Here is a 24,057-nt window from a genome sequence, read left to right on the forward strand (position 1 = left end):
GACATTTTTTTTTGGGAACCAATGACACCAATACAGTGATCAGTGCTAAAAAAAAAAATCACTGTCACTGTACTAATGAAACCGGCAGGGAAGAGGTTAACATCAGGGGCGATCAAAGGGTGAACTGTGTTCTTAGGAAGTGTTTTATAACAGTGGGGGAGGTGCTTTTACTAGGGGAAGACATGGATCCATGTCCCTGCTTTGCAGGAACACAGGATCCATGTCTTCTGTAATGGAACCGCGACCCGGCAATGTACTTGTGGGCTTCCGTCGGAATACCGCTTCCTCCAGTCTGAACATAGATATCAGATATTCTAGCTGCCCCCATACAAAGCTAGCCGAGAATAGCTTTTATAAGATCTGGAACATTTATTGAACAAACTCACACCGAATATATACCCCACCAGGTCAGGTGCCTGATTACATTATCATATGCATATTTAAGGAACAACCAACACAAACAGTATTCTACTTTCCCACTAGCAACTAATAGATGACAGTGATTTAATAACTTGAGCTAATTAACTCGCAGACTTTCCGTCATCAAGCTCGTGAAGTACAATACACATTATTATAAGTGTAAACACATCCCCACAGTAGACAATAGGTGAGTTAATCACAACAATGTGTGGAAGACAGGTGGTTGAGCTGATGACATTAGCATTGGCATGAGTCTGACTGTGCAGAGCAGTCCCCTATTGGCAGCTAGGCCTTTAACATGGATCCTAGGCCTAGAGTCCCAGAGTCTGTGTGCCTTGGGGAGATGTGGACTTGAATCCAAAGTAACATTACTCCAAGGGTCCCCCCAGTATACACCCCACAATGAGCAGTGTTCCCTCACAAGCCAGGGCTCATAGTCTGTAGGCAAGAGGCTAGCCTGCAGTCCCCTCCTAAAGCCCCTGTCCTGAGTGAGTTTGTCACACCTTCCCAGACTGCTGTTCTGCCTATCTGCAGGATGATCGGCGGGTGCTGGTGGACATCAAATCCGCTGTACCCGCTGATCAGCTCCTGCTGTGTGGGAGCGAGCCAGCGGTGAGCATTCGTGCCTCCTACCCGGAAGTGCAGGATCACGTATATATATATACACGTGATCCTGTGCACAGCGGCTGCCCTCTGGAAGTAAAACTGTTATATGGCGGATGGCAAGTGATTAATAGTCATGTTGACTCAGGCAGCTAATTTCAGCCCTTCTCTGATCCTCCTCAAGAGCCTGCACTTTCTGCTTCCCTGCGCCGCCTCCTGCTTCTTCCCAGCAGCAGCACATAGGGGAATTGCATTGTTATGTAAGGGAGGGTGGGAAAGTCTTGACTTCTGATGGTGGGGGGGGGGCTCTTGACATCTGATGTAAGGGGGGGGGATGCTCTTGACATCTAGTCTTATAGATACAACTGGTCCCTTGAGAGAGACTAGGGGCGGACTCCCATCGGGCACTGCCCGAGGGCCCGGGCCCAGTCCATGTTGCTAGCCGTCCATAAACATTTAGATGTCAGCTGTAGTTGTCATACTGCTGTGTGTCTGTTACATTGTAACATGGCCCAGCGAGCACAGCTCCCCCCCTCCACACAAATGGGAGAGTCTGGATCGGGTATGCCTCTTCCATCCCCGTGTCTGTCCAGACTCCGTGCATCCCGTGTTCTGCATTTGAAGAGGATGTAGGGACGGGAAGATTAAATGAGTAGCCAACAGCTACAGAAGTCATCGGCAGAGCCAGTGAGCTTCCTGGGACCATCTACATGGTTTAGCACTGTAACAGTGACCGGACTCCTACCCCCTCCTGCCCTCTCTCTTCCAGATCCCCCCGGGCCGCTCTGATGCCCCGTAAAAAGGCTGCATCGCTTATGCCACAGACATGCCTAAAGGATTCCTGGTGAAGAGAAGTAAAAGTCCCTACTGCTGACCTACTAAGTGCAGGATGAAGACAAGGACAGAGTGCAGCCCCCCCAGCATGGATGGTGTACTGGAGACTCTTCTCCCCCAGGAAGCCCCAAATGAGCTGTCCCAGCTCCCCCCAACTGCCCCCTTCTGGCTAGGTCGGGAACCCAGATTCGGCCAGTGAGTAGAGAGTACCTGGAGCGGAGCTTCAGCCAGGAATGGGGGGGTCAGGAGGAGGCCCGGAAGAGAGAGAGTGGGAGGGGGGCCGAGTTGCTGCACCATGGGCCTCTAGTTTGTACTTGCCCCCTGGGCCAAAAGTTGCCAGTCAGCCCCTGTTCACACTGATGCACTGTGGTCCAGTGCCAGTGCTGGCATATACACAGTTTTACTGCATTTACCCCTATTTTAGCCGCAGTCCCATAGACTTCTATTAGGTTGTGTAATTTTACTGTGTTTTCTGAAAGCGCACCAAATGTCCTGTATGCTGCATCTCATTGTCAGCCATCAGGAGGGAGAGTCCCCTGGCCATCCTGGGACTTTCCCTCCTGATGGCTGACAATGAGAAGACAACCACCGCTCAGGTGAGCAATCCCAGTGCTGTGGGTGCTGGCCTCAGCTCACCACCGCTGCAACAGTAGAAATGAAGGAGGAATCTGCCGCACACCACCTAGCAAGATAAATCCTTTATTAACATACGTAAAAGGTACACAGGATACAGAGATAGACGAGTTTCACACTTTTAAATGCTTGTTCACTACAATGTAGTAGTGAACAAGCACTTTGAAATTGTGAAACGTGTCTGTAATTGAACCGCGACCCACACTGTGCTTGTGGACTTCCATAAGTATACTGTTTCCTCCCAGTCTCGAACACAGATATTAGATTTCTTAGCCGCCCTCATACAAAGCTAGCCAACAACTTAGCTTGTACAAGTTTTGGAACCTTCTCCTTTATTAAACAGTCACACAGAATTAATTTACAGCATGGAAATCCCCCTCCTGATCAAAATTACCCCATCAGGTCAGGGGTTGCCTGATTACATTATCATATGCAGATGAAATTGTATACAGAAATAGAATTAACCTGAACTAATTATCTAGCCATCTAGACAGAAACAACATGCGAGTTCATCAACAATTAACAATGGGACAGACAGGCTTAACAGAATCCACATATTACCTCAATACACAGACAATAGGAAGAGACCGCCAGTGACAGAATGTCTGTCTCTGACATTGAAGAACATGGAACAAGAACATGGAGGAAGTGGAATCGTAAGTAACGCTAAAGGTGCGGTTGGATAAGTAGGAAGGTAACCAGTGAAGAGTACAGTCACGGAGACCAAAGGCATGGAGTTTTTTGAGGAGGAGGGGATGGTCAACCGTATCAAAGGCAGCAGAAAGGTCCAGGAGGAGGAGTACAGAATAGTGTCCATTGGTTTTGGCCATTAGTAGATCGTTTGTCAGTTTTAGGAGAGCAGTTTCAGTGGAGTGTTGAGGCCGAAATCCAGACTGAAGGGGATCAAGGAGGCTATTCTCGGCAAGGTGGTCGCACAGTTGGTTGTGGACCAGACGTTCAAGGAGTTTGGATAAAAAGGGGAGCAAGGAAATAGGACGTAGGTTGTTAAGATCAGTTGGGTCCAGTGAGGGTTTTTCTAAGTTGACTGACTCGTGCATGTTTTAGAGCGTTGGGGAAGATGCCAGAAGAGAGGGAGAGATTGAAGATGTGGGGTAGAGAGCGTAGAATAGGACCAGAGGGTGAACGTAGCATTGCAAGGGAACAGGATCCAGAGGGCAGGTGGTTAAGTGGACATTACCAAGTAGTTTAGCAACCTCGTCTATAGTGGTGGGGTTGAATGAGGTAAGTAGTGATCGCACCTGTGGGCATGAAGCGTAAAGCACGGAAGGTATATGAACAGCAATGATCTCCTTACGGATTGTATCAATCTTTTGTTTTGAAGTGGTTGGCAATCTCTTGGGCAGTGAGTGAATCAGTGGGTGGAGGCAGTGGAGGACGGAGTAGAGAATTAAAGGTAGCGAAGAGTTGCCGGGGGCGAAATCAGTGGTGGGATTCAAAAATGTTAGTAACCAGTTCCGGCTTTCAATGCACAGTGATCAGCGTGCCCCCTTTGAATTCAGAATGACCAGCGTGCCCCCTTTCAATGCAGAATGACCAGCGTGCCCCCTTTCAATGCACAGTGACAAGCGTGCCCCCTTTCAATGCACAGTGACAAGCATGCCCCCTTTCAAACAGTGACCAGCGTGCCCCCTTCAATGCACAGTGACCAGCATGCCCCTTCAATGCACAGTGACCAGCGTGCCCCCTTCAATGCACAGTGACCAGCGTGCCCCCTTTCAATGCAGAATGACCAGCGTGCCCCCTTTCAATGCACAGTGACCAGCGTGCCCCCTTTCAATGCAGAATGACCAGCGTGCCCCCTTTCAATGCACAGTGACCAGCGTTCCCCCTTTCAATGCACAGTGACCAGCGTGCCTCCTTTCAATGCACAGTGACCAGCGTGCCCCCCTTTCAATGCAGAGAGACCAGCGTTCCCCCCTTTTAATGCACAGTGACCAGCGTGCCCCCCTTTCAATGCACAGTGACCAGCGTGCCCCCTTTCAATGCACAGATCATCGTGCTCGTGCCGTGCCCCCCTTCAATGCAGAGATCATCATTCGTGCCCCCTTCAATGCAGAGATCATCATTCATGCCCCCTTCAATGCAGAGATCATCATTCGTGCCCCCTTTCAATGCAGTCTGCAGAGACCAGCGTGCTGCGTGCAGAAATCATCGTGCCCCCTTCAATGCAGAGTGAACAGCGTGCCAACTTGCCAAGCCCCCCAGACCAGTGCACTTGACTTACCTTACTAGCGGTTTCTTTTCTTCAGTCCCCGTGTCTCCACTCTCCTCGAGTCCTCTCCCGCATCCCGCCTCCTCCTCGAGTCTCGACCAATGGCATTGATCTGTCTGGGAGGCGGCGGCCTGAAGGAGAAGGGGTGATTTCACTGGTTGCTAGACGCTAAACGGCTCTAGCCTAGCAACCATTGACTGTGTGTGGGCTCCGGCCGTCTCCCTGCAGAGAGACAGCGCCGACAGAGAGCAGCAGCGGTCAGCGGATCAGGACAGATGTTCAAACTCACAACTGAGTTTGAACATCTGTCCTGATCCGATGACCGCTGCTGCTCTCAGGTGCCGGTTCTGCGAACTTGCAGAAATTTAGTAACCGGTTCCATAGAACCGGTGCGAATCGGCTGAATCCCACCACTGGGCGAGATGACAAGTTGTTAATTATTATTATTATAAAAAAAAAAAACGAGACTTTACAATCACTTTAAGCAAAGAGCATTTTCTGCCTCTCAGATGAGTAACCACTGACACTGAAAACAACGATCTTATTAGCGATCTGTAAAGAGAAGAAGGGATTCATCCCAATGGCCACAAATGTAAGGAGCATTCTTCCCAATGACCATCATCCTAATGTACTGCGAGCTAAAGATATGGAAATTATTTGCAAGGGTTCACTGAGCCCCAGAAAGTTATTTCAAGGGTTCCTTCATGTTAAAAATGCTGATGTAAACACTGACTTCTGTTCAGTCTTCTCAGAAAGTAATGACACCAATAAAAGCGAGTTAGAAGGTTCTAGCATTGAAGGTTCATTTTCGGATTTTGTGGAGGCAGCAGAGGTAGCAGTTTAACTAGCTTGCTTAACCACTTAAGCCCCGAAGGATTTGGCTGCTAAACGACCAGGGGGTATTTTGCGATTCGGCACTGCGTGACTTTAACGGACAATTGCGCGGTCGTGCGACGCTGTACCTAAAGGAATTTGACGTCCTTTTTTTCCCACAAACAGAGCTTTCCTTTGGTGGTATTTGATCACCTGTGCGATTTTTACTTTTTGCCCTATAAACAAAAAAAGAGCTTCAATTTTGCAAAAATAACAATATTTTTCACATTTTTTTATATGAAATTCCCCCAAAAAAAATGTAAAAATCAAAATTTTTTAACATTTTCGGCCAATTTGTTTTATGCTACATATGTTTGGTAAAAAAAAAAAAAAAAAAAAAAAAAAAAAATCGCAAAAAGCATATTTTTATTGGTTTGCGCAAACGTTATCGCGTTTACTAACAAAGGGAAAGATTTTTGTCATTTTTTTTTTAACGAGTAATGGCGGCGATCTGCGATTTTTTTTGCGGTACTGCGACATTGTGGCGGACAGATCGGACCCTTGACTGACATTTTTGACACTTTTGGGGTTACCAGTGACATTACTGCAGTAATCAGTGCTATATATATGCACTGTTACTGTAAAAATACACTGGTAGTGAAGGGGTTAACTTTATTTGAGAGGGAGGGGCTATGTGTGTCCCTAGGGGCGTGATTCTTACTGTGATTGGCTGTGGCTTGAGGTGTAAGGACACTGATCAATGGTTCTACATAGTAGAACCGTATGATCAGTGTTTTTACACCGAGGAGAATGACAGGCAGCTTGTTTACAATAGCCACCTGACTTTCTCCCTCTCCCCCGACGATCGCCGAGTGACCGGCGGACATCGGGTCCGCCGGTCACACGCGCGGGGGGGGTCCGTGACCGCGCGGGCGCGCGCTCGCTCCCCAGACCCTCCCAGGCTAGTGACGTTAATTAACGTCACTCTGCCTGGCCGGGGCTGACCGCCACAGTAAATTTACTTGCGGCGCTCGGCAAGCGGTTAAAGCTTAATAAATCCATAGATCCTAATGATATTCATCCCAGAGTTCTAAAAGAACTTAGGCATAGTTACTGGAGCATTAACTGTTTTTTAAATCAATCTCTTCTAACAGAAGAAGTTCCGCATGACTAACGGACAATTAATATTGTATCTATCCACAAGAAGGGTAGCAAGGTAGAAGCTGGTAACTACAGGCCAGTAATTTTAACATCTGAAGTAGTAAAATTAAAAGGAATCACCCCTAAAACGAATTGTTTATTTAAAAATACACAACTTGCTGGACCCAAAGCAGCATGGGTTTACCGAAGGCTGATCATGTCAGACTAATTATCTGTACACCTGTTCAATTGCTTGGTACCACAAATTGCTAATCAGCCAATTACATGGCAGCAACTTAATGCAATTAGGCATCTAGACGTGGTGAAGACGAGTAGCGGAAGTTCAAACATCAGAATGGGGAAGAAACTGGATTTAATTGACTTTGAACATGGCAGGGTTGTTGGTGCCAGACAGGCAGTTTTCAAAAACTGCTGATCTACTGGGATTTTCACACACAACCATCTCTCAGGCTTACAGCGAATGGTCAAAAAAGAGAAAATATCCAATGAGTGGCAGTTGTGTGGAGGAAAATGCCTTGATGTCAAATGCCTTGATGTCAGAGGTCACAAGAGAATGGGAAGGCTGTTTTTTGAGATGATAGAAAGGTACAGTAACTCAAATAACCACTCGTTACACCCAAGGTATGCAGAATACCAACTCTGAATACACAACACATCAAAACTTGAAGCAGATAGGCTACAGCAGCAGAAGACCACACCAGGGGCCACTCCTGCCAGCTAAGAACAGGAAACTGAGGCTACAATTTGCACAGGCTCACTAAAATTGGACAATAGAAGATTGGAAAAATGTTGCCTGGTCTGAGGAGTCTCAATTTCAGTTGTGACATTCAGATGGTAGAATGGTCAGAATTTGGCGTAAACAACATGAAAGCATGGATCCATCCTGCCTTGTATAAACGGTTCAGGCTGGTGGTGATGTAATGGTGTGGGGGATAGTTTCTTGGCACACTTTGGGCCCCTTAGTACCAACTGAGCATTGTTTAAACCCCACAGCCTTCCTGAGTATTGTTGCTGACCATGTCCATCCCTTTATGACTACAGTGTCCCCATCTTCTGATGGCTCCTTCCAGCAGGATAATGCACCATGTCACAAAGCTCTGATCATCTCACCGCTGGTTTCTTCACCATGACAATGAGGTCACCGTCCTCCAATGGCCTCCACACTCACCACATCCCATCCAATACAGCACCTTTGGGATGTGGTGGAAAGGGAGATTCTCATCATGGATGTGCAGCCAACAACTCTGCAGCAACTGTGTGATGCTATCATGTCAGTATGGACCAAAACCTCTGAGGAATGTTTCCAACACCTTTCTAAATCTATCCCACGAAGCATTAAGGCAGTTCTGAAGGTAAAAAGAGGGTCCAACCCGGTACTAGTAATGTGTACCTAAGAAAATGGCGTAAGTGAGTGTAGATCTTTAGTTATCTCAAAAAGGATCACCAGCAGAAGGAAGGAGGCCTCGATTCCTCTGTAGATCTTTAGTTATCATTTAACCACTTAAGCCCCGGAAGATTTTACCCCCTTCCTGACCAGGGCCTATTTTGCGATTCGGTACTGCGTGAATTTAACGGACAATTGCGCGGTCGTGCGACGCTGTACCTAAACGAATTTGACGTCCTTTTTTTCCCACAAACAGAGCTTTCTTTTGGTGGTATTTGATCACCTGTGCGATTTTTTTGATCATGCGCTATAAACAAAAAAAGAGCGACAATTTTGCAAAAATAACTATATTTTTCACATTTTTTTATATGAAATTCCCCAAAAAAATGGAAAAATCAAAATTTTTTTAAAATTTTTGGCCAATTTGTTTTATGCTACATGTGTTTGGTAAAAAAAAAAAAAAAAAAGTCGCAAAATCGGGGGGGGGGGGGGCTCCGCGACCGAGCGGGAGCGCGCCTTCGGGGGGCGCGCTCGCTCCCTAGAGCCTCACAGGCTAGTGACGTAGTCCTACGTCGCTTTGCCTGTGAGGGGCTGACCGCTGCAGTAAATAGTCGTGCGGCGGTTGGCAAACGGTTAAAGGGGTCACCGCAGGAGAAAGTTGGTGGAATTCCTCTATATAGATCTTTATATCACTGGAGCGTTCACTAGGTGGCGGAAGGAGGTCCCAATTCCTCTACATGGCTCTTTAGTTATCACTAGAGGGATCACCAGCAGGAGGATGGAGGTCCTGATTCCTCTATATAGATCTTTATATCAATAGAGGGATCACCAGCAGGAGAAAGGAGATCCTGATTCCTCTATATAGATCTTTATATCACTAGAGGGATCACCAGCAGGAGGATGGAGGTCCTGATTCCTCTATATAGATCTTTATATCAATAGAGGGATCACCAGCAGGAGGATGGAGGTCCTGATTCCTCTATATAGATCTTTATATCACTAGAGGGGTCACCAGCAGGAGGATGGAGGTCCTGATTCCTCTATATAGATCTTTATATCACTAGAGGGATCACCAGCAGGAGGATGGAGGTCCTGATTCCTCTATATAGATCTTTATATCAATAGAGGGATCACCAGCAGGAGGATGGAGGTCCTGATTCCTCTATGTAGATCTTTATATCAATAGAGGGGTCACCAGCAGGAGAAGGGAGATCCTGATTCCTTTATATAGATCACAGGTGTCAAACACATGGCCCGCTGGCCGAATCCGGCCCTCCAGGCCATTTTATGTGGCCCTCGCACCTCTCCTGTAGCTGCAGGAGAGCACCAGTCCTCCTCCAGACCTTATACTTTCTGCTTTCCAGCAATGCCTCCAGCTTCTTCCCAGCAGCACCACAAGGTAAGGGAGGTGCACTGTGATGTAAGGGAGGGTGGGGGACCCTCCAGGCATACATTAACCCCTCCCTCTCCAATAAAAATTAACCCCTTCCCTGCCAGTGTAAATTTTTTGTAATTTTTGACACTGGTACCCCCAAAAGTGTCAAAAATGTCAGTCAAGGGTCCGATCTGTCAGCCGCAATGTCGCAGTCCGGCAAAAAAAAAAAAAAAAAACGCAGATCGCCACCATTACGCGTTAAAAAAAAAAAACACAACAAAAATGACAAAAATCTTTCCCGTAGTTAGTAAACGCAATAACTTTTGCGCAAACCAATCAAAATATGCTTATCGTGATTTTTTTTTACCAAACATATGTAGCAGAAAACAAATTGGCCTAAAATGATAAAAAAATTTTGATTTTTAAATTTTTTTGGGGGGGAATTACATATAAAAAAAGTGAAAAATATTGTTATGTTTTCAAAATTGTCGCTCTTTTTTTGTTTATAGCGCAAAAAGTAAAAATCGCACAGGTGATCAAATACCACCAAAAGAAGAAAGCTCTGTTTGTGGGGAAAAAAAGCACAAATTTAATTTGGGTACAGCGTTGCATGACCACGCAATTGTCCGTTAAAATAACGCAGTGCCAAATCGTAAGATATGGCCTGGTCAGGAATGGGGTAAAACCTTCCGGTCATAAAGCGGTTAAAAATACGCTCATTGAGAATTTTTTTGTCAAAGACATGTAGCTAAATACATTTTGGCCTAAATATATGACAAAAATTGAATATATTGGATATTTTTTAACTGTCAAAGTAGAAAAATATTGTTATTTTTTCAAAATTTTCGCATATTTTTATTAAGATCGCAAAAAATAAAAAGCGCAGAGGTGATCAAATACCACCAAAAGAAAGCTCTGTTTGTGGGGAAAAAAAGACGTAAATTTCGTTTGGGTACGGCGTTGCATGACCACGCAATTGTCAGTTAAAGTCGCACAGTGCCGAATCGCAAAAAGTGGCCTTTACGTAAGACAGCAAAATCTTCCAGTGGTAAAGTGGTTAATCAGTTTACTGTTTGTATATGCACCACTCCTTCTCAGTCCAATGTCAGCTGAGCCAGATCTCTCAAGTCAACCGCTTTTGTAATTTTTGGAAAAAAACAAGTGCAATAATTGCCCCCACAATATTACTGGTTGCTGGGACAATTTTACCAGTACATGGGCCGTTCAGTCTACAGCAGAGCAATACAGAGACCACCAACTTTATACAATCCCAACTGTCTCATAGCTCTGGTAGTCCAAGACAAAGAAGGAGGGGGGGGGAGTGGAAATGGATACACCCAGGGCTTTTTTTCTCAGAGAATAGGTGCAGGAACTCCCCCTTCTAAGTTACTTTGTGTCTCCGCCCCTACCCACCTCCGAGCACTAACCCTTGAATCCACCCCCTTCCCAGCTTCCAGTACAGTCCCTTTTAGAGAATATAAAGCCAAGTAGAATTTTGTAGTGGAATGTATGGAATTTGGTTATGATAACAAGAAAAGCAATAAAATAGATCCCCCACAGCCAGCAGCAACAGACTCCCCCCAGCAGCAGCAAAAGATCTCCCAGCAGCCAACATCAATAGACACTCTAGCAGCCAGCAACAGTAGACCCCTCCCTAAACAGTAGATCCCTTCCAGCAACAATTAACCCCCAGTATCAAAAGATCCTCCACCAGCAACAATAGATTGCCGTGCAAAAATAGATCCCCTCCAGCATCAATAGACCCCCCCAGCAGTCAGCATCGGTAGACCCTCCAGCACCCCTTGCCATGGCATACATTCAGTGCTGGAGGTGCCGGAACTGCGTTCCCCGCTGAAAAAAAGCCCTGGATACACCGCTCCAAAAGCTTGCTGCAGGCTAAATTTCCAGGGAAGGCTGTAATAATCCTAGAGGGCTGGGTGCTCGCCAAGGTCCGCAGCCTGAAAGTCCATGTGATAAAAAGAAAGAGGCGGCACTTCCAGCATTCAGGAAAACGTTTTGCTTCAATGATTAACCACTTTACCGCTGAGTACTTGAATAGTACTGCGGCAAAGTGGCACGATCCCGTCTGACGACGTAGACCTACGTCGCCAGACTCCTCCCCTGTAGGCGGCGCTCGCGCGCCCTGCCGGAGGCGCGCTCCCGCTGTTTTCATTCACAGCGGGAGTCGGGCCAGGGGAGGAGTGGCGGCGATCGCCGCTGCTCTGCCCCGATCGTCGGGGATCTAGTGTGGAGATCCGCCCGCCTGTGTAAACACAAGCGGGCGGATCTCCTCAGTGACAGGGAGTGACAGATCGGAGTGTTCAGCATAGCTGGACATGCGATCTGTCCCTGTCTCACACAGTCACCTCCCCCCCTACACGTCAGTAAGCACCAGGCATACATTAACCCCTCCCTCTCCAATAAAATTAACCCCTTCCCTGCCAGTGTCATTTTTACAGTAACAGTGCATATATATAGCACTGATTACTGCAGTAATGTCACTGGTACCCCCAAAAGTGTCAAAAATGTCAGTCAAGGGTCCGATCTGTCCGCCGCAATGTCGCAGTCCCCCACAAAAAAAAAAAAAAAAAAAAAAAAATCGCAGATCGCCGCCATTACTCGTTAAAAAAAAAAACAACACCAAAAATGACAGAAATCTTTCCCTTTGTTAGTAAACGCAATAACTTTTGCGCAAACCAATCAAAATACGCTTATTGCGATTTTTTTTACCAAACATGGGTAGCCAAAAATTTAAAAAAAAATAGTTTTTTACATCTTTTTTGGGGGGAATTTCATATAAAAAAATGTTAAAAATATTGTTATTTTTTCAAAATAAACGCTCTTTTTTTGTTTATAGCGCAAAAAGTAAAAATCGTTTGGGTACAGTGTCGCACGACCGCGCAATTGTCAGTTAAAGTCGCACAGCGCCGAATCGCAAAAAGTGGCCCAGACGTAAGACAGCAAAATGCTCTAGTGGTAAAGTGGTTAAGCACATGGTGTGAAACGCGTCTGCTGACCCAGTATCGTCCTGTATGTCGGGTGTTGGAACTATGTATCTGCAATAAATCTTTGTTTTCCTGAATGCTGGAAGTGCCGCTTCTTTCTTTTTATCTCATAACTCTGGTAACCAGGACCGCATTAGGGACAAATCTCCACACTGAGATACAGACAAAGATAAATCACACTTATGTGCAGCCAGCTAACAGCCGGTAAACCCGTTACAATCACTGGAGCCATCATGGGAGTGTCGGCTTTTATCTCTCTAAATGCAAAATTGTCCCAGCAACTTGTAATATTGTGGAGGCAATTATTGCATTTTTTTTTTTTTTACATAAATTCCAGCAAGCCGTTGCCTTGAGAGAGGTTTGGCTTATCTGACATTGGATATGGAAGGAGTGGTGCATATACAGTGAACCGATTGATGAGGTTTAAAACTGAACTATTTGGCCATTCTCAAATGGTGGTCAAATTCCTATAGTAAGAGGCTGTATGGTTGGGGTGACTGTGGAGGACTTTCCTAATTTGTGTCTCACCTTCCAAAAACCAGTAGCTGCGAATCTGCATTTCCATGGACTTACAGTGGGTACGGAAAGTATTCAGACCCCCTTAAATTTTTCACTCTTTGTTATATTGCAGCCATTTGCTAAAATCATTTAAGTTCATTCTTCTTCCTCATGAATGTACACATAGCACCCCATACTGACAGAAAAACACAGAATTGTTGACATTGTTGCAGATTTATGAAAAAAGAAAAACTGAAATATCACATGGTCCTAAGTATTCAGACCCTTTGCTGTGACACTCATATATTTAACTCAGGTGCTTTCCATTTCTTCTGATCATCCTTGAGATGGTTCTACACCTTCATTTGAGTCCAGCTGTGTTTGATTATACTGATTGGACTTGATTAGGAAAGCCACACACCTGTCTATATAAGACCTTCCAGATCACAATGCATGTCAGAGCAAATGAGAATCATGAGGTCAAAGGAACTGCCTGAAGAGCTCAGAGACAGAATTGTGGCAAGGCACAGATCTGGCCAAGGTTACAAAAAGATTTCTGCTGCACTTAAGGTTCCTAAGAGCACAGTGGCCTCCATAATCCTCAAATGGAAGACGTTTGGGACGACCAGAACCCTTCCTAGAGCTGGCCGTCCGGCCAAACTGAGCTATCGGGGGAGAAGAGCCTTGGTGAGAGAGGTAAAGAAGAACCCAAAGATCACTGTGGCTGAGCTCCAGAGATGCAGTCAGGAGATGGGAGAAAGTTGTAGAAAGTCAACCATCACTGCAGTCCTCCACCAGTCAGGGCTTTATGGCAGAGTGGCCCGACGGAAGCCTCTCCTCAGTGTAAGACACATGAAAGCCCGCATGGAGTTTGCTAAAAAACACCTGAAGGACTCCAAGATGGTGAGAAATAAGATTCTCTGGTCTGATGAGACCAAAATAGAACTTTTTGGCCTTAATTCTAAGCAGTATGTGTGGAGAAAACCAGGCACTGCTCATCACCTGTCCAATACAGTCCCAACAGTGAAGCATGGTGGTGGCAGCATCATGCTGTGGGGGTGATTTTCAGCTGCAGGGACAGGACGACTGGTTACAATCAAGGGAAAGATGAATGCGGCCAAGTACAGGGATATCCTGGACAAAAACCTTCTCCAGAGTGCTCTGGACCTCAGACTGGGCCGAAGGTTTACCTTCCAACAAGACAATGACCCTAAGCACACAGCTAAAATAACAAAGGAGTGGCTTCACAACAACTCCGTGACTGTTTTTGAATGGCCCAGCCAGAGCCCTGACTTAAACCCAATTGAGCATCTCTGGAGAGACCTAAAAATGGCTGTCCACCAACGTTTACCATCCAACCTGACAGAACTGGAGAGGATCTGCAAGGAGGAATGGCAGAGGATCCCCAAATCCAGGTGTGAAAGACTTGTTGCATCTTTCCCAAAAAGACTCCTGGCTGTATTAGATCAAAAGGGGGCTTCTACTAAATACTGAGCCAAAGGGTCTGAATACTTAGGACCATGTGATATTTCAGTTTTTTCTTTTTTCATAAATCTGCAACAATGTCAACAATTCTGTGTTTTTCTGTCAGTATGGGGTGCTATGTGTACATTCATGAGGAAGAAGAATGAACTTAAATGATTTTAGCAAATGGCTGCAATATAACAAAGAGTGAAAAATTTAAGGGGGTCTGAATACTTTCCGTACCCACTGTATGTTATTCATTTGTTTCTATGTGTTTGCACTTTTCCCCAGTGGTGTCATATGCTTACCAACTTTTGCCATTTCCAAATTGATAGCATTGCATTTATTATTACATTTTATACGAGGTGTCTTGCCTACAAAAATATGTGCTAGTTGCTTTTATATTTCTTATATTTTAATTTTTAAAGCCCAAGCACAAGTGTTTGTATTTTTTAGATATTTAGCGGAGGAAGGAGGTCCTGATTCTCCTATATAGATCTTTAGTTATCACTAGAGGGGTCACCAGAAAGAGGTCCTGATTCCTCTATATCAGGGGTGGGGAACCTATGGCCCGGGGGCCGCATCGGCCCTTGAAGTCATTTGGTCCGGCCCCCGTCCAGCTGAGTCTGTGTCTCTCAGCTGATCTGTCAGAATGGAGCCGATGCTTCCTGTATACTTTTCGGCTCCGTTCTGATAGTCTGAGTGAGTCACAGGCGGAGTGATATCAAATGCACTCCACCTGTGACCAATACAGGAAACATTGCCTCTTCCTCCAGCACAGCGCTGCTGCTAGCCAGCATTTCCCGCCAGCAGCACACACAGCAGTACCAGCCAGAGCCAGCAGTACTCACAGCAGTACCAGCCAGCAGTACTCACAGCAGTACCAGCCAGAGCCAGCAGTACTCACAGCAGTACCAGCCAGCAGCACACACAGCAGTACCAGCCAGAGCCAGCAATACTCACAGCAGTACCAGCCAGCAGTACTCACAGCAGTACCAGCCAGCAGTACTCACAGCAGTACCAGCCAGCTGTACCCACCAGCAGTACCCGCAAGCAGTTCTTTTCAAAACTTACCACCACAAAGAGTCAACTGCGCTCCAGACTGACCGATGCAAACCTGGAAAACCAGTTGCGAGTAGCAACATCATCAATACCAGCTAACATCACACACCTCACCAAAGAGAAGCAATTGCAGCCATCACATTCGTTGATAATTTTGTACGGCCCCCGAATGATTTTATAAATGCCCAAATGGCCCTTGGCAGAAAAAAGGTTCCCCACCCCTACTCTATATAGATCTTTATATCATTAGAGGGGTCACCAGTAGGAGGAAGGAGGTCCTGATTCCTCCATATAGATCTTTATATCATTAGAGGGGTCACCAGCAGGAGGAAGGAGGTCCTGATTCCTCCATATAGATCTTTATATTACTAGAGGGGTCACCACTCACCAGCAGGAGGAAGGAGGTCCCAATTCCTCCATATAGATCTTTATATCACTAGAGGGATCACCAGCACGAGGAAGTTGGTCCCAAATCCTCTATGTAGATCTTTCTATAGAGAAATGACCAGCAGGAGGAAGGAGGTCCTGATTCCTCTTTGTAGATCCTTATATCAATAAAGGGATCCCCAGCAGGAGGAAGGAGGTGCTGATTCCCCTATATAGATCCTTAGTTATCACTAGAGAGGGCATCAGCAGGAGGAAGAAGGTCCTGATTCCACTATATAGATCAGGGATCCTCAAACTACGGCCCTCCAGCTGTTCTGGAACTACACATCCCATGAGGCATTGTAAAACTCTGACATTCACAGACATGACTAGGCATGATGGGAATTGTAGTTCCTGAACTGGAGGACCATAATTTGAAGACCCCTGATATAGATCTTAAGTTATCACTAGAGAGGGTATCAGCAGGAGGAAGAAGGTCCTGATTCCACTATATAGATCTTTAGTTATCACTAAAGGGGTCACCAGCAAGAGGAAGGAGATCCTGATTCCTCCTATATACAGTGCCTTGAAAACAGTATTCATACCCCTTGAAATTTTCCACATTTTGTCATGTTACAGCCAAAAATGTGAATGTATTTTATTGGGATTTTATGTGATAGACCGACACAAAGCAGCACATAATTGTGAAGTGGAAGGAAAATAATAAATTGTTTTCCACATTTTTTACAAATAAATATGTGAAAAATGTGGTGTGCATTAGTATTCCCCCCCCCCCCCCCCGACTTAATACTTTGTTAACAGCCTTTCCCTGCAATTACAGCTGCAAGTCTTTTTGGGGAAGTCTCTACCAGCTTTGCACATCTAGAGAGGGACATTTTTGCCCATTCTTCCATGCAAAATAGCTCAAGCTCTGTCAGATTGGATGGAGAGCGTCTGTGAACAGCAGTTTTAAAGTCTTGCCACAGATTCTCAATTAGATTTAGGTCTGGACTTTGACTGAGCCATTCTAACAAATAAATATGCTTTGATCTAAACCATTTCATTGTAGCTCTGGCTATATGTTTAGGGCCGTTGTCCTGCTGGAAGGGGAACCTCCGCCCCCAGTCTCAACTCTTTTGCAGACTAAAGCCCCGTACGCGATTGTTGGCCGTGAATTTTCGGCCAACGTCCGATCGGCTGATTGTCGGCTTGTTAGTATGATGCTTCCAACAACCGACTGCGACTTTTCGGCCGAACAAAATCTGGTGTGCATGCTATAAAATTTTTGTTGGCCGTCAACAGAACGGCCGATTGTTCGTCAGTCAGTATTGATTTCGGCAGACAAAAATCTGATGAGCAACACTGGGCATGCTCAGAGAAGAAAAAACAGACAAAAAGTAAACCAGAACATGACATCACTTCTGAAGTTGGTTGTCGTTGGCCGATAAAATTTGTGTGCATTCTAGAGCACATTTCAACCAACACAACAACACTGGACAAAAGACGGCCGATTGGTCGGCCAACAATCGGTTCGTGTGTACAAGGCTAACAGGTTTTCTTCTAAGATTGCCCTGTATTTGGCTCTATCCATCTTCCCATCTGAGCAGCTTCCCTGTCCCTGGTAAAGAAAAGCATCCCCACACCATGATGCTGCCACCACCATGTTTCACGGTGGGGATGGTGTGTTCAGGGTGAGGTGCAGTGTTAGTTTTCCACACATAGCGTTTTTCTTTTAAGTCAAAAAGTTAAAATTTTGGTCTCATCTGACCAGAGCACCTTCTTCCACATGTTTGCTGTGTCCCCCACATGGCTTCTCGCAAACTGCAAACAGGACTTCTTATGGCTTACTTTCACCAATGGCTTTCTTCTTACCACTCTTCCATAAAGGGCAGATTTGTGGAGCGCACGACTAATAGTTGTCCTTTGGACAGATTTTCCTACCTGAGCTGTGGATCTCTGCAGCTCCTCCAGAGTTACCATGGGTCTCTTGGCTGCTTCTCTGATGAATGCTCTCCTTGCCCGGTCTGTCAGTTTAGGTGGACGGCCATGTCTTGGTAGGTTTGCAGTTGTGCCATACTCTTTCCATTTTCCCATGATGGATTGAACAGTTCTCCGTGAGATGTTCAAAGCTTGGAAAAGGTTTTTTTATAACCTAACCCTGCTTTAAACTTCTCCACAACTTTATCCCTGACCCGTTTGGTGTGTTCCTTGGCCTTCATGATGCTGTTTGTTCACTAAGGTTTTCTAACAAACCTCTGAGGGCTTCACAGAACAGCTGTATTTATACTGAGATTCAACTACACACAGGTAGACTATATTTACTAATTTGTGACTTCTGAAGGCAATTGGTTCCACAAGATTTTAGTTAGGGGTATCAGAGTAAAGGGGGGGGGGGGGGGGCTGAATACAAATGCACTCTACACTTTTCAGATATTTGTAAAACATTTTGAAAATCATTTCCCTTCTACTTCACAATTATGTGCCACTTTGTGTTGGTCTATCACATGAAATCCCAATAAAATACATTTACGTTTTTGGCTGTAACATGACAAATAGTTAAAATTTCAAGGGGTATGAATACTTTTTCAAGTGGTATTTATATCACTAGAGGGAATTCCAACAGGAGGAAGGAGGTTCCGATTACCCTATATAGATCTTTAGTTATCATCACTAGAGGGATCACCAGTTTGGGGAAAGAATTTCAGATATCTCTATATAGACCTTTAGTTATCTTGAGAGGAATCATCGGCAGGAGGAAGGAGTCCCTTTGAGTACAATGTTACTGTGAGCCAGTATATTAACCACTTAAGCCCCGGAGGATTTGGCTGCTGAAAGACCAGGGGGTATTTTGCGATTCGGCACTGCGTGACTTTAACGGACAATTGCGCGGTCGTGCGACGCTGTACCTAAACGAATTTGACGTCCTTTTTTTCCCACAAACAGAGCTTTCTTTTGGTGGTATTTGATCACCTGTGCGATTTTTTGATCATGCGATATAAATCAAAAAATTGCGTCAATTTTGCAAAAATAACAATATTTTTCACATTTTTTTATATGAAATTCCCCAAAAAAAAATGTAAAAATCAAAATTTTTTAACATTTTAGGCCAATTTGTTTTATGCTACATATGATTGGTAAACAAAAAAAAAAAAAAAAAAAAAAAAAAAAAAAAAAAGATCGCAAAAAGCGGTTTGCGCAAAAGTTATTGCGTTTACTAACAAAGGGAAAGATTTTTGTCATTTTTGTTGTTTTTTTTTTAACGAGTAATGGCGGCGATCTGCGATTTTTTTGCGGTACTGCGACATTGCGGCGGACAGATCTGACCCTTGACTGACATTTTTGACACTTTTGGGGTTACCAGTGACATTTCTACAGTAATCAGTGCTATACATATGCACTGTTACTGTAAAATTACACTGGCAGTGAAGGGGTTAACTTTATTTGAGAGGGAGGGGCTGTGTGTCCCTAGGGGCGTGATTCTAACTGTGATTGGCTGTGGCTTGAGCTGTAGGAACAATGATCAACGGTCCTACATAGCAGAACCGTATGATCACCATTCCTACACAGGGGAGAATGACAGGCGGCTTGTTTACACTAGCCCCCTGCCTTTCTCCCTCTGGACCGACTATCGCAGAGTGAGCGGCGGACATCGGGTCCGCCGGTCACACCCGCGGGGGGGGGGGGGGGGGTCCGTGACCACGCGGGAGCGTGCCGCCGGCGGCGCGCGGGAGCTCCCCAGAGCCTCACAGGCTAGTGACGTACCCATATGTCACTCTGCCTGTGAGGGGCTGACCGCCGCAGTATATGTACTTGCGGCGGTCGGCAATTGGTTAATACATCCCCAGGAGAAGGGGGGGGGGGGCCCGACAGCTTGGGCTCACAGAAAGTGGGCTGGGTATGCTCAACCCAATAGAGAAACTCCATCTAGTGTCATTGACATTATTGCTGGTCAATTTACTGTGTTTTTTAAAAGGTAGTGAAGGATGAAGTCCGGCTTTAAGCAGTTGTTTGGCCAGATTCCAAGTGAGGAAAGCCCGGCAAATCATCAGTAGGGGAGGGGGAAGGGTGCGGGTAAGGTTGTCACTTTCATCCATAGAATGGAAAACATTTTCTGATTCTCTTTAAAGCAGAACAAACATATGGCTGTGCGAGTCTTAGAACAGGAATCCTCATTCCAAATGGCGCAACCCTTGTAAATTGCATTGATTGCCAAATCATTTCATGGTCTGACATAATAAACCTTCCCCAATCGTTAGATTACATGGAATGTCCAAATTGGCTCTCAACATAAAAAAAAAAAACTGATTATTTAAATCCTGATTGAGGGTATTACATTCCTCAAAAAAAAAAAAAAATATATATATATAATCTAATTTATAATCCAGATTATTTACTGATATCCAATTATGGCCCAAAAAAATGTTTCGGTCCTGGATAGAGTAGGAGAAGGTTATCTTGCATTCCCTATGGGGGGGATTTCATCCCACTTCTCAGGATCCTAGCAATCAGCTTAGTAAGGCTAACCTATGTGAGGATGGAGTGTCTGGGATGGACTCAGTGCCGCCCCCACAAAGTGCTGCCTTAGGCGGTTGCCTCGCTTTTTCTCAATTGGTGGCACACCCTTGCTAACTAGATATGATCTCAGGCGTGTTCAGTCCAAACCCAACCGAGAGACCTTGTTAGGAAGCTGCCACTCTACTTGGCCAATCATAAATGGCCGAGGCATTCCCCCCCCCCCCCCCCTATTTATGTGCTGCTGCAAGGTGGGGGGTATGCCTCGGACACCTATGATTGGCCAAGTACAGTGGCAGCTTCTTAGGGGGGGGGGGGGTCACTCAGGTGGGTTTGGACTGGGATCTGAACATGCGTGAGCTCATCACTACTGCAACAAAGACACAAAAAGCTGTAACAATCCCGCCAACACCATAACCGGCGCTAAAAACTAGTGAAGCACTGCAAGCCTAGCCTTTGGGGCACTATTCCCCCTATTGACACCAATGATGGGGCACTATTCCCCCTATTGACACCAATGATGGGTCACTATTCCTCCCACTGACACCAATGATGGGGCACTATTCCTCCCACTGACACCTACGACATGGCCCTATTCCTCCCACTGACCCCGATGACACAGTCCCGTTCCTCCCACTGACACCGATGACGGGGGCCTATTCCTCCCACTGACACCGATGATGGGGCCCTAATCCTCCCACTGACACCAACAACTGGGCCTTTTCCTCCAACCGACAATGGGGCACTATTCCTCCCACTGACACCAATGATGTGGAGCTATTTCTCACATTGCAACCAATGATGGGTCACTATTCCTCCCAGTTACACAGACGACACAGTCCTGTTCCTCCCACTGACACCGACGACACAGTCCTATTCCTCCCACTGACACCGACGACAAAGTCCTGTTCCTCCCACTAACACCAATGATGGGGCACTATCCCTCCCACTGACACCAATGACAGGGCCTTTTCCTCCCACTGACAACAGGGCCCTATTCCTCCCACTGATACTGAGGACAGGGCACTTCAACTGACACCAATGACTGAACACTATTCCTCCCACTGACACCAATGATGAAGCACTATTCTTTCCACTGACACCAATGAAGGGAAACTATTCCTCCCACTGACACCAATGATGAAGCACTATTCTTTCCACTGACACCAAGGATGAGGCATTATTCCTCCCACTGACACCAATGATGGGGCACTATTCCTCCCACTGACACCAACAATGAGGCACTATTCCTCCCACTGACACCAATGATGGGAAACGATTCCTCCCACTCACACCAATGATGGGAAACTATTCTTCCTACTGACACCAACGAAGGGGCAATATTCCTCCTACTGACACCAACGATGGGGCACTATTCCCCCCACTGACACCAACGATGGGGCACTATTCCTCCCACTGACACCAACGATGGGGCAATATTCCTCCCACTGACACCAACGATGGGGCAATATTCCTCCCACTGACACCAATGATGGGGCACTATTCCTCCCACTGACACCAACGATGGGGCAATATTCCTCCCACTGACACCAATGATGGGGGGACTATTCCTTCCACTGGCACCAAGGATAGGCGTTGTTTAATCCCACTGATGACAGGACAATTTCTACCCCTACTGGCCACAGTGCAGCCCCCCTTAAAGTCTGAAGAACAGTAAACTGGGTCTTTGGTTAGAAAGTTTGGAGATGAATACTTTAATTCGCCCACTCCCATTCCCCAGCATAAGCTAAACATTTGTGTTTGGAGTCCCTCCAGCTGTTGTGGTACTACAAGTCCCAGAACAGAACTGGACACGCCATGCTGAATCTTGTAGTTCCCCTGTGGCTGAAAAGTCTCTGGAGCTGGTCTGGTAGAGGACAAGCATGATGGACTTGCAGGGCATCCCAGCTCCATGATCCCAGGATGACTATGGGGAGGACATGCTGAGCTCTGTAGTACTCCAGGGGAGGACATGCTGAGCTCTGTAGTACTCCAGGGGAGGACATGCTGAGCTCTGTAGTACTCCAGGGGGAGGACATGCTGAGCTCTGTAGTACTCCAGGGGGGAGGACATGCTGAGCTCTGTAGTACTCCAGGGGGGATGCTGAGTTCTGTAGTACTACGGGGTGGGGGCAGGATGCTGAGTTCTGCAGTACTACGGGTTGGGGGGATGCTGAGTTCTGTAGTACTATGGGGGGGGGGGGGTTGCTGAGTTCTGTAGTATTACAAGGGGGTTGCTGAGTTTTGTAGTACTATGGGGGGGGGGTGCTGAGTTCTGTAGTACTACAGGGGGGATGCTGTGTTCTGTAGTACTACAGGGAGGGGGAGTGCTGCTGAGTTCTGTAGTACTATAGGGGGGATGCTGAGTTCTGTAGTACTATAGGGGGGATGCTGAGTTCTGTAGCACTACAGGGGGGGGGGGTGCTGAGTTCTGTAGTACTATAGGGGGGATGCTGAGTTCTGTAATACTATAGGGGGGATGCTGAGTTCTGTAGTACTACAGGGGGATGCTGAGTTCTGTAGTACTATAGGGGGGAAGGGTGCTGAGTTCTGTAGTACTTAGAGGAGGGTATTGAGTATTGTAGTACTGGGGGGGGGGGATGTTGAGTTCTGTAGTACTACAGGGGAAGGATATGAAGACTGTATGATGGGAGGAGTAGTGTCCCCATAGACAGGTGATCATACTCACAGTCTGCAGGGGGCTGCTCATCTGCTTGCCTGTATTCTTGTGTTCTATGACACTCATGGCTGTGGATGTGGATGAGGATCCGATGGTTGGAGGAGCTGTGCTGGGGCAGGGAGTGCAGGAGGACTTCTGTGTGCTGTCCCTGGACTGTCCCAGCACCTCCCAGTCCTCCCAGACATCCTCCCAGTGCTGACAGGTGCAGGAGGGGCGGGTCTGCCTCCAGGAAGTGCTCAGAACCACCGTCTGTTACATTGTATACATGTGTGATCCAGATCTATTATTGTGTGTTACATTGTATACATGTGTGATCCAGATCTATTATTGTGTGTTACATTGTATACATGTGTGATCCAGATCTGTCATTGTGTGTTACATTGTATACATGTGTGATCCAGATCTATTATTGTGTGTTACATTGTATACATGTGTGATCCAGATCTGTCATTGTGTGTTACATTGTATACATGTGTGATCCAGATCTATTATTGTGTGTTACATTGTATACATGTGTGATCCAGATCAATTATTGTGTGTTACATTGTATACATGTGTGATCCAGATCAATTATTGTGTGTTACATTGTATACATGTGTGATCCAGAGCTGTCATTGTGTGTTACATTGTATACATGTGTGATCCAGATCTGTCATTGTGTGTTACATTGTATACATGTGTGATCCAGATCTGTCATTGTGTGTTACATTGTATACATGTGTGATGCAGATCAATTATTGTGTGTTACATTGTATACATGTGTGATCCAGAGCTGTCATTGTGTTTTACATTGTATACATGTGTGATCCAGATCAATTATTGTGTGTTACATTGTATACATGTGTGATCCAGAGCTGTCATTGTGTGTTACATTGTATACATGTGTGATCCAGATCAATTATTGTGTGTTACATTGTATACATGTGTGATCCAGAGCTGTCATTGTGTGTTACATTGTATACATGTGTGATCCAGAGCTGTCATTGTGTGTTACATTGTATACATGCGTGATCTT

The 24,057-nt window shown here is 45.9% G+C and overlaps 1 protein-coding gene across 1 annotated transcript in view; it reads right to left on the reverse strand.

Moving 5' to 3' along the window:
* The window catches only part of KCTD14 (potassium channel tetramerization domain containing 14), a 28,073-nt gene extending 4,955 nt beyond the window's left edge, over positions 1-23,118 (reverse strand). The window contains exon 1 of the mRNA XM_082245966.1: positions 23,052-23,118. Within this exon, the coding sequence (XP_082102092.1) occupies positions 23,052-23,108 (57 nt within the window). The 5' untranslated portion in view covers positions 23,109-23,118. The remainder of the gene's footprint in view (positions 1-23,051) is intronic.
* Between the last annotated feature and the right edge of the window lie 939 nt (positions 23,119-24,057).

This window comes from Pelophylax lessonae, assembly GCF_965119305.1.
Source record: "Pelophylax lessonae genome assembly, chromosome: 2".
In the NCBI taxonomy this organism is placed as follows: domain Eukaryota; kingdom Metazoa; phylum Chordata; class Amphibia; order Anura; family Ranidae; genus Pelophylax; species Pelophylax lessonae.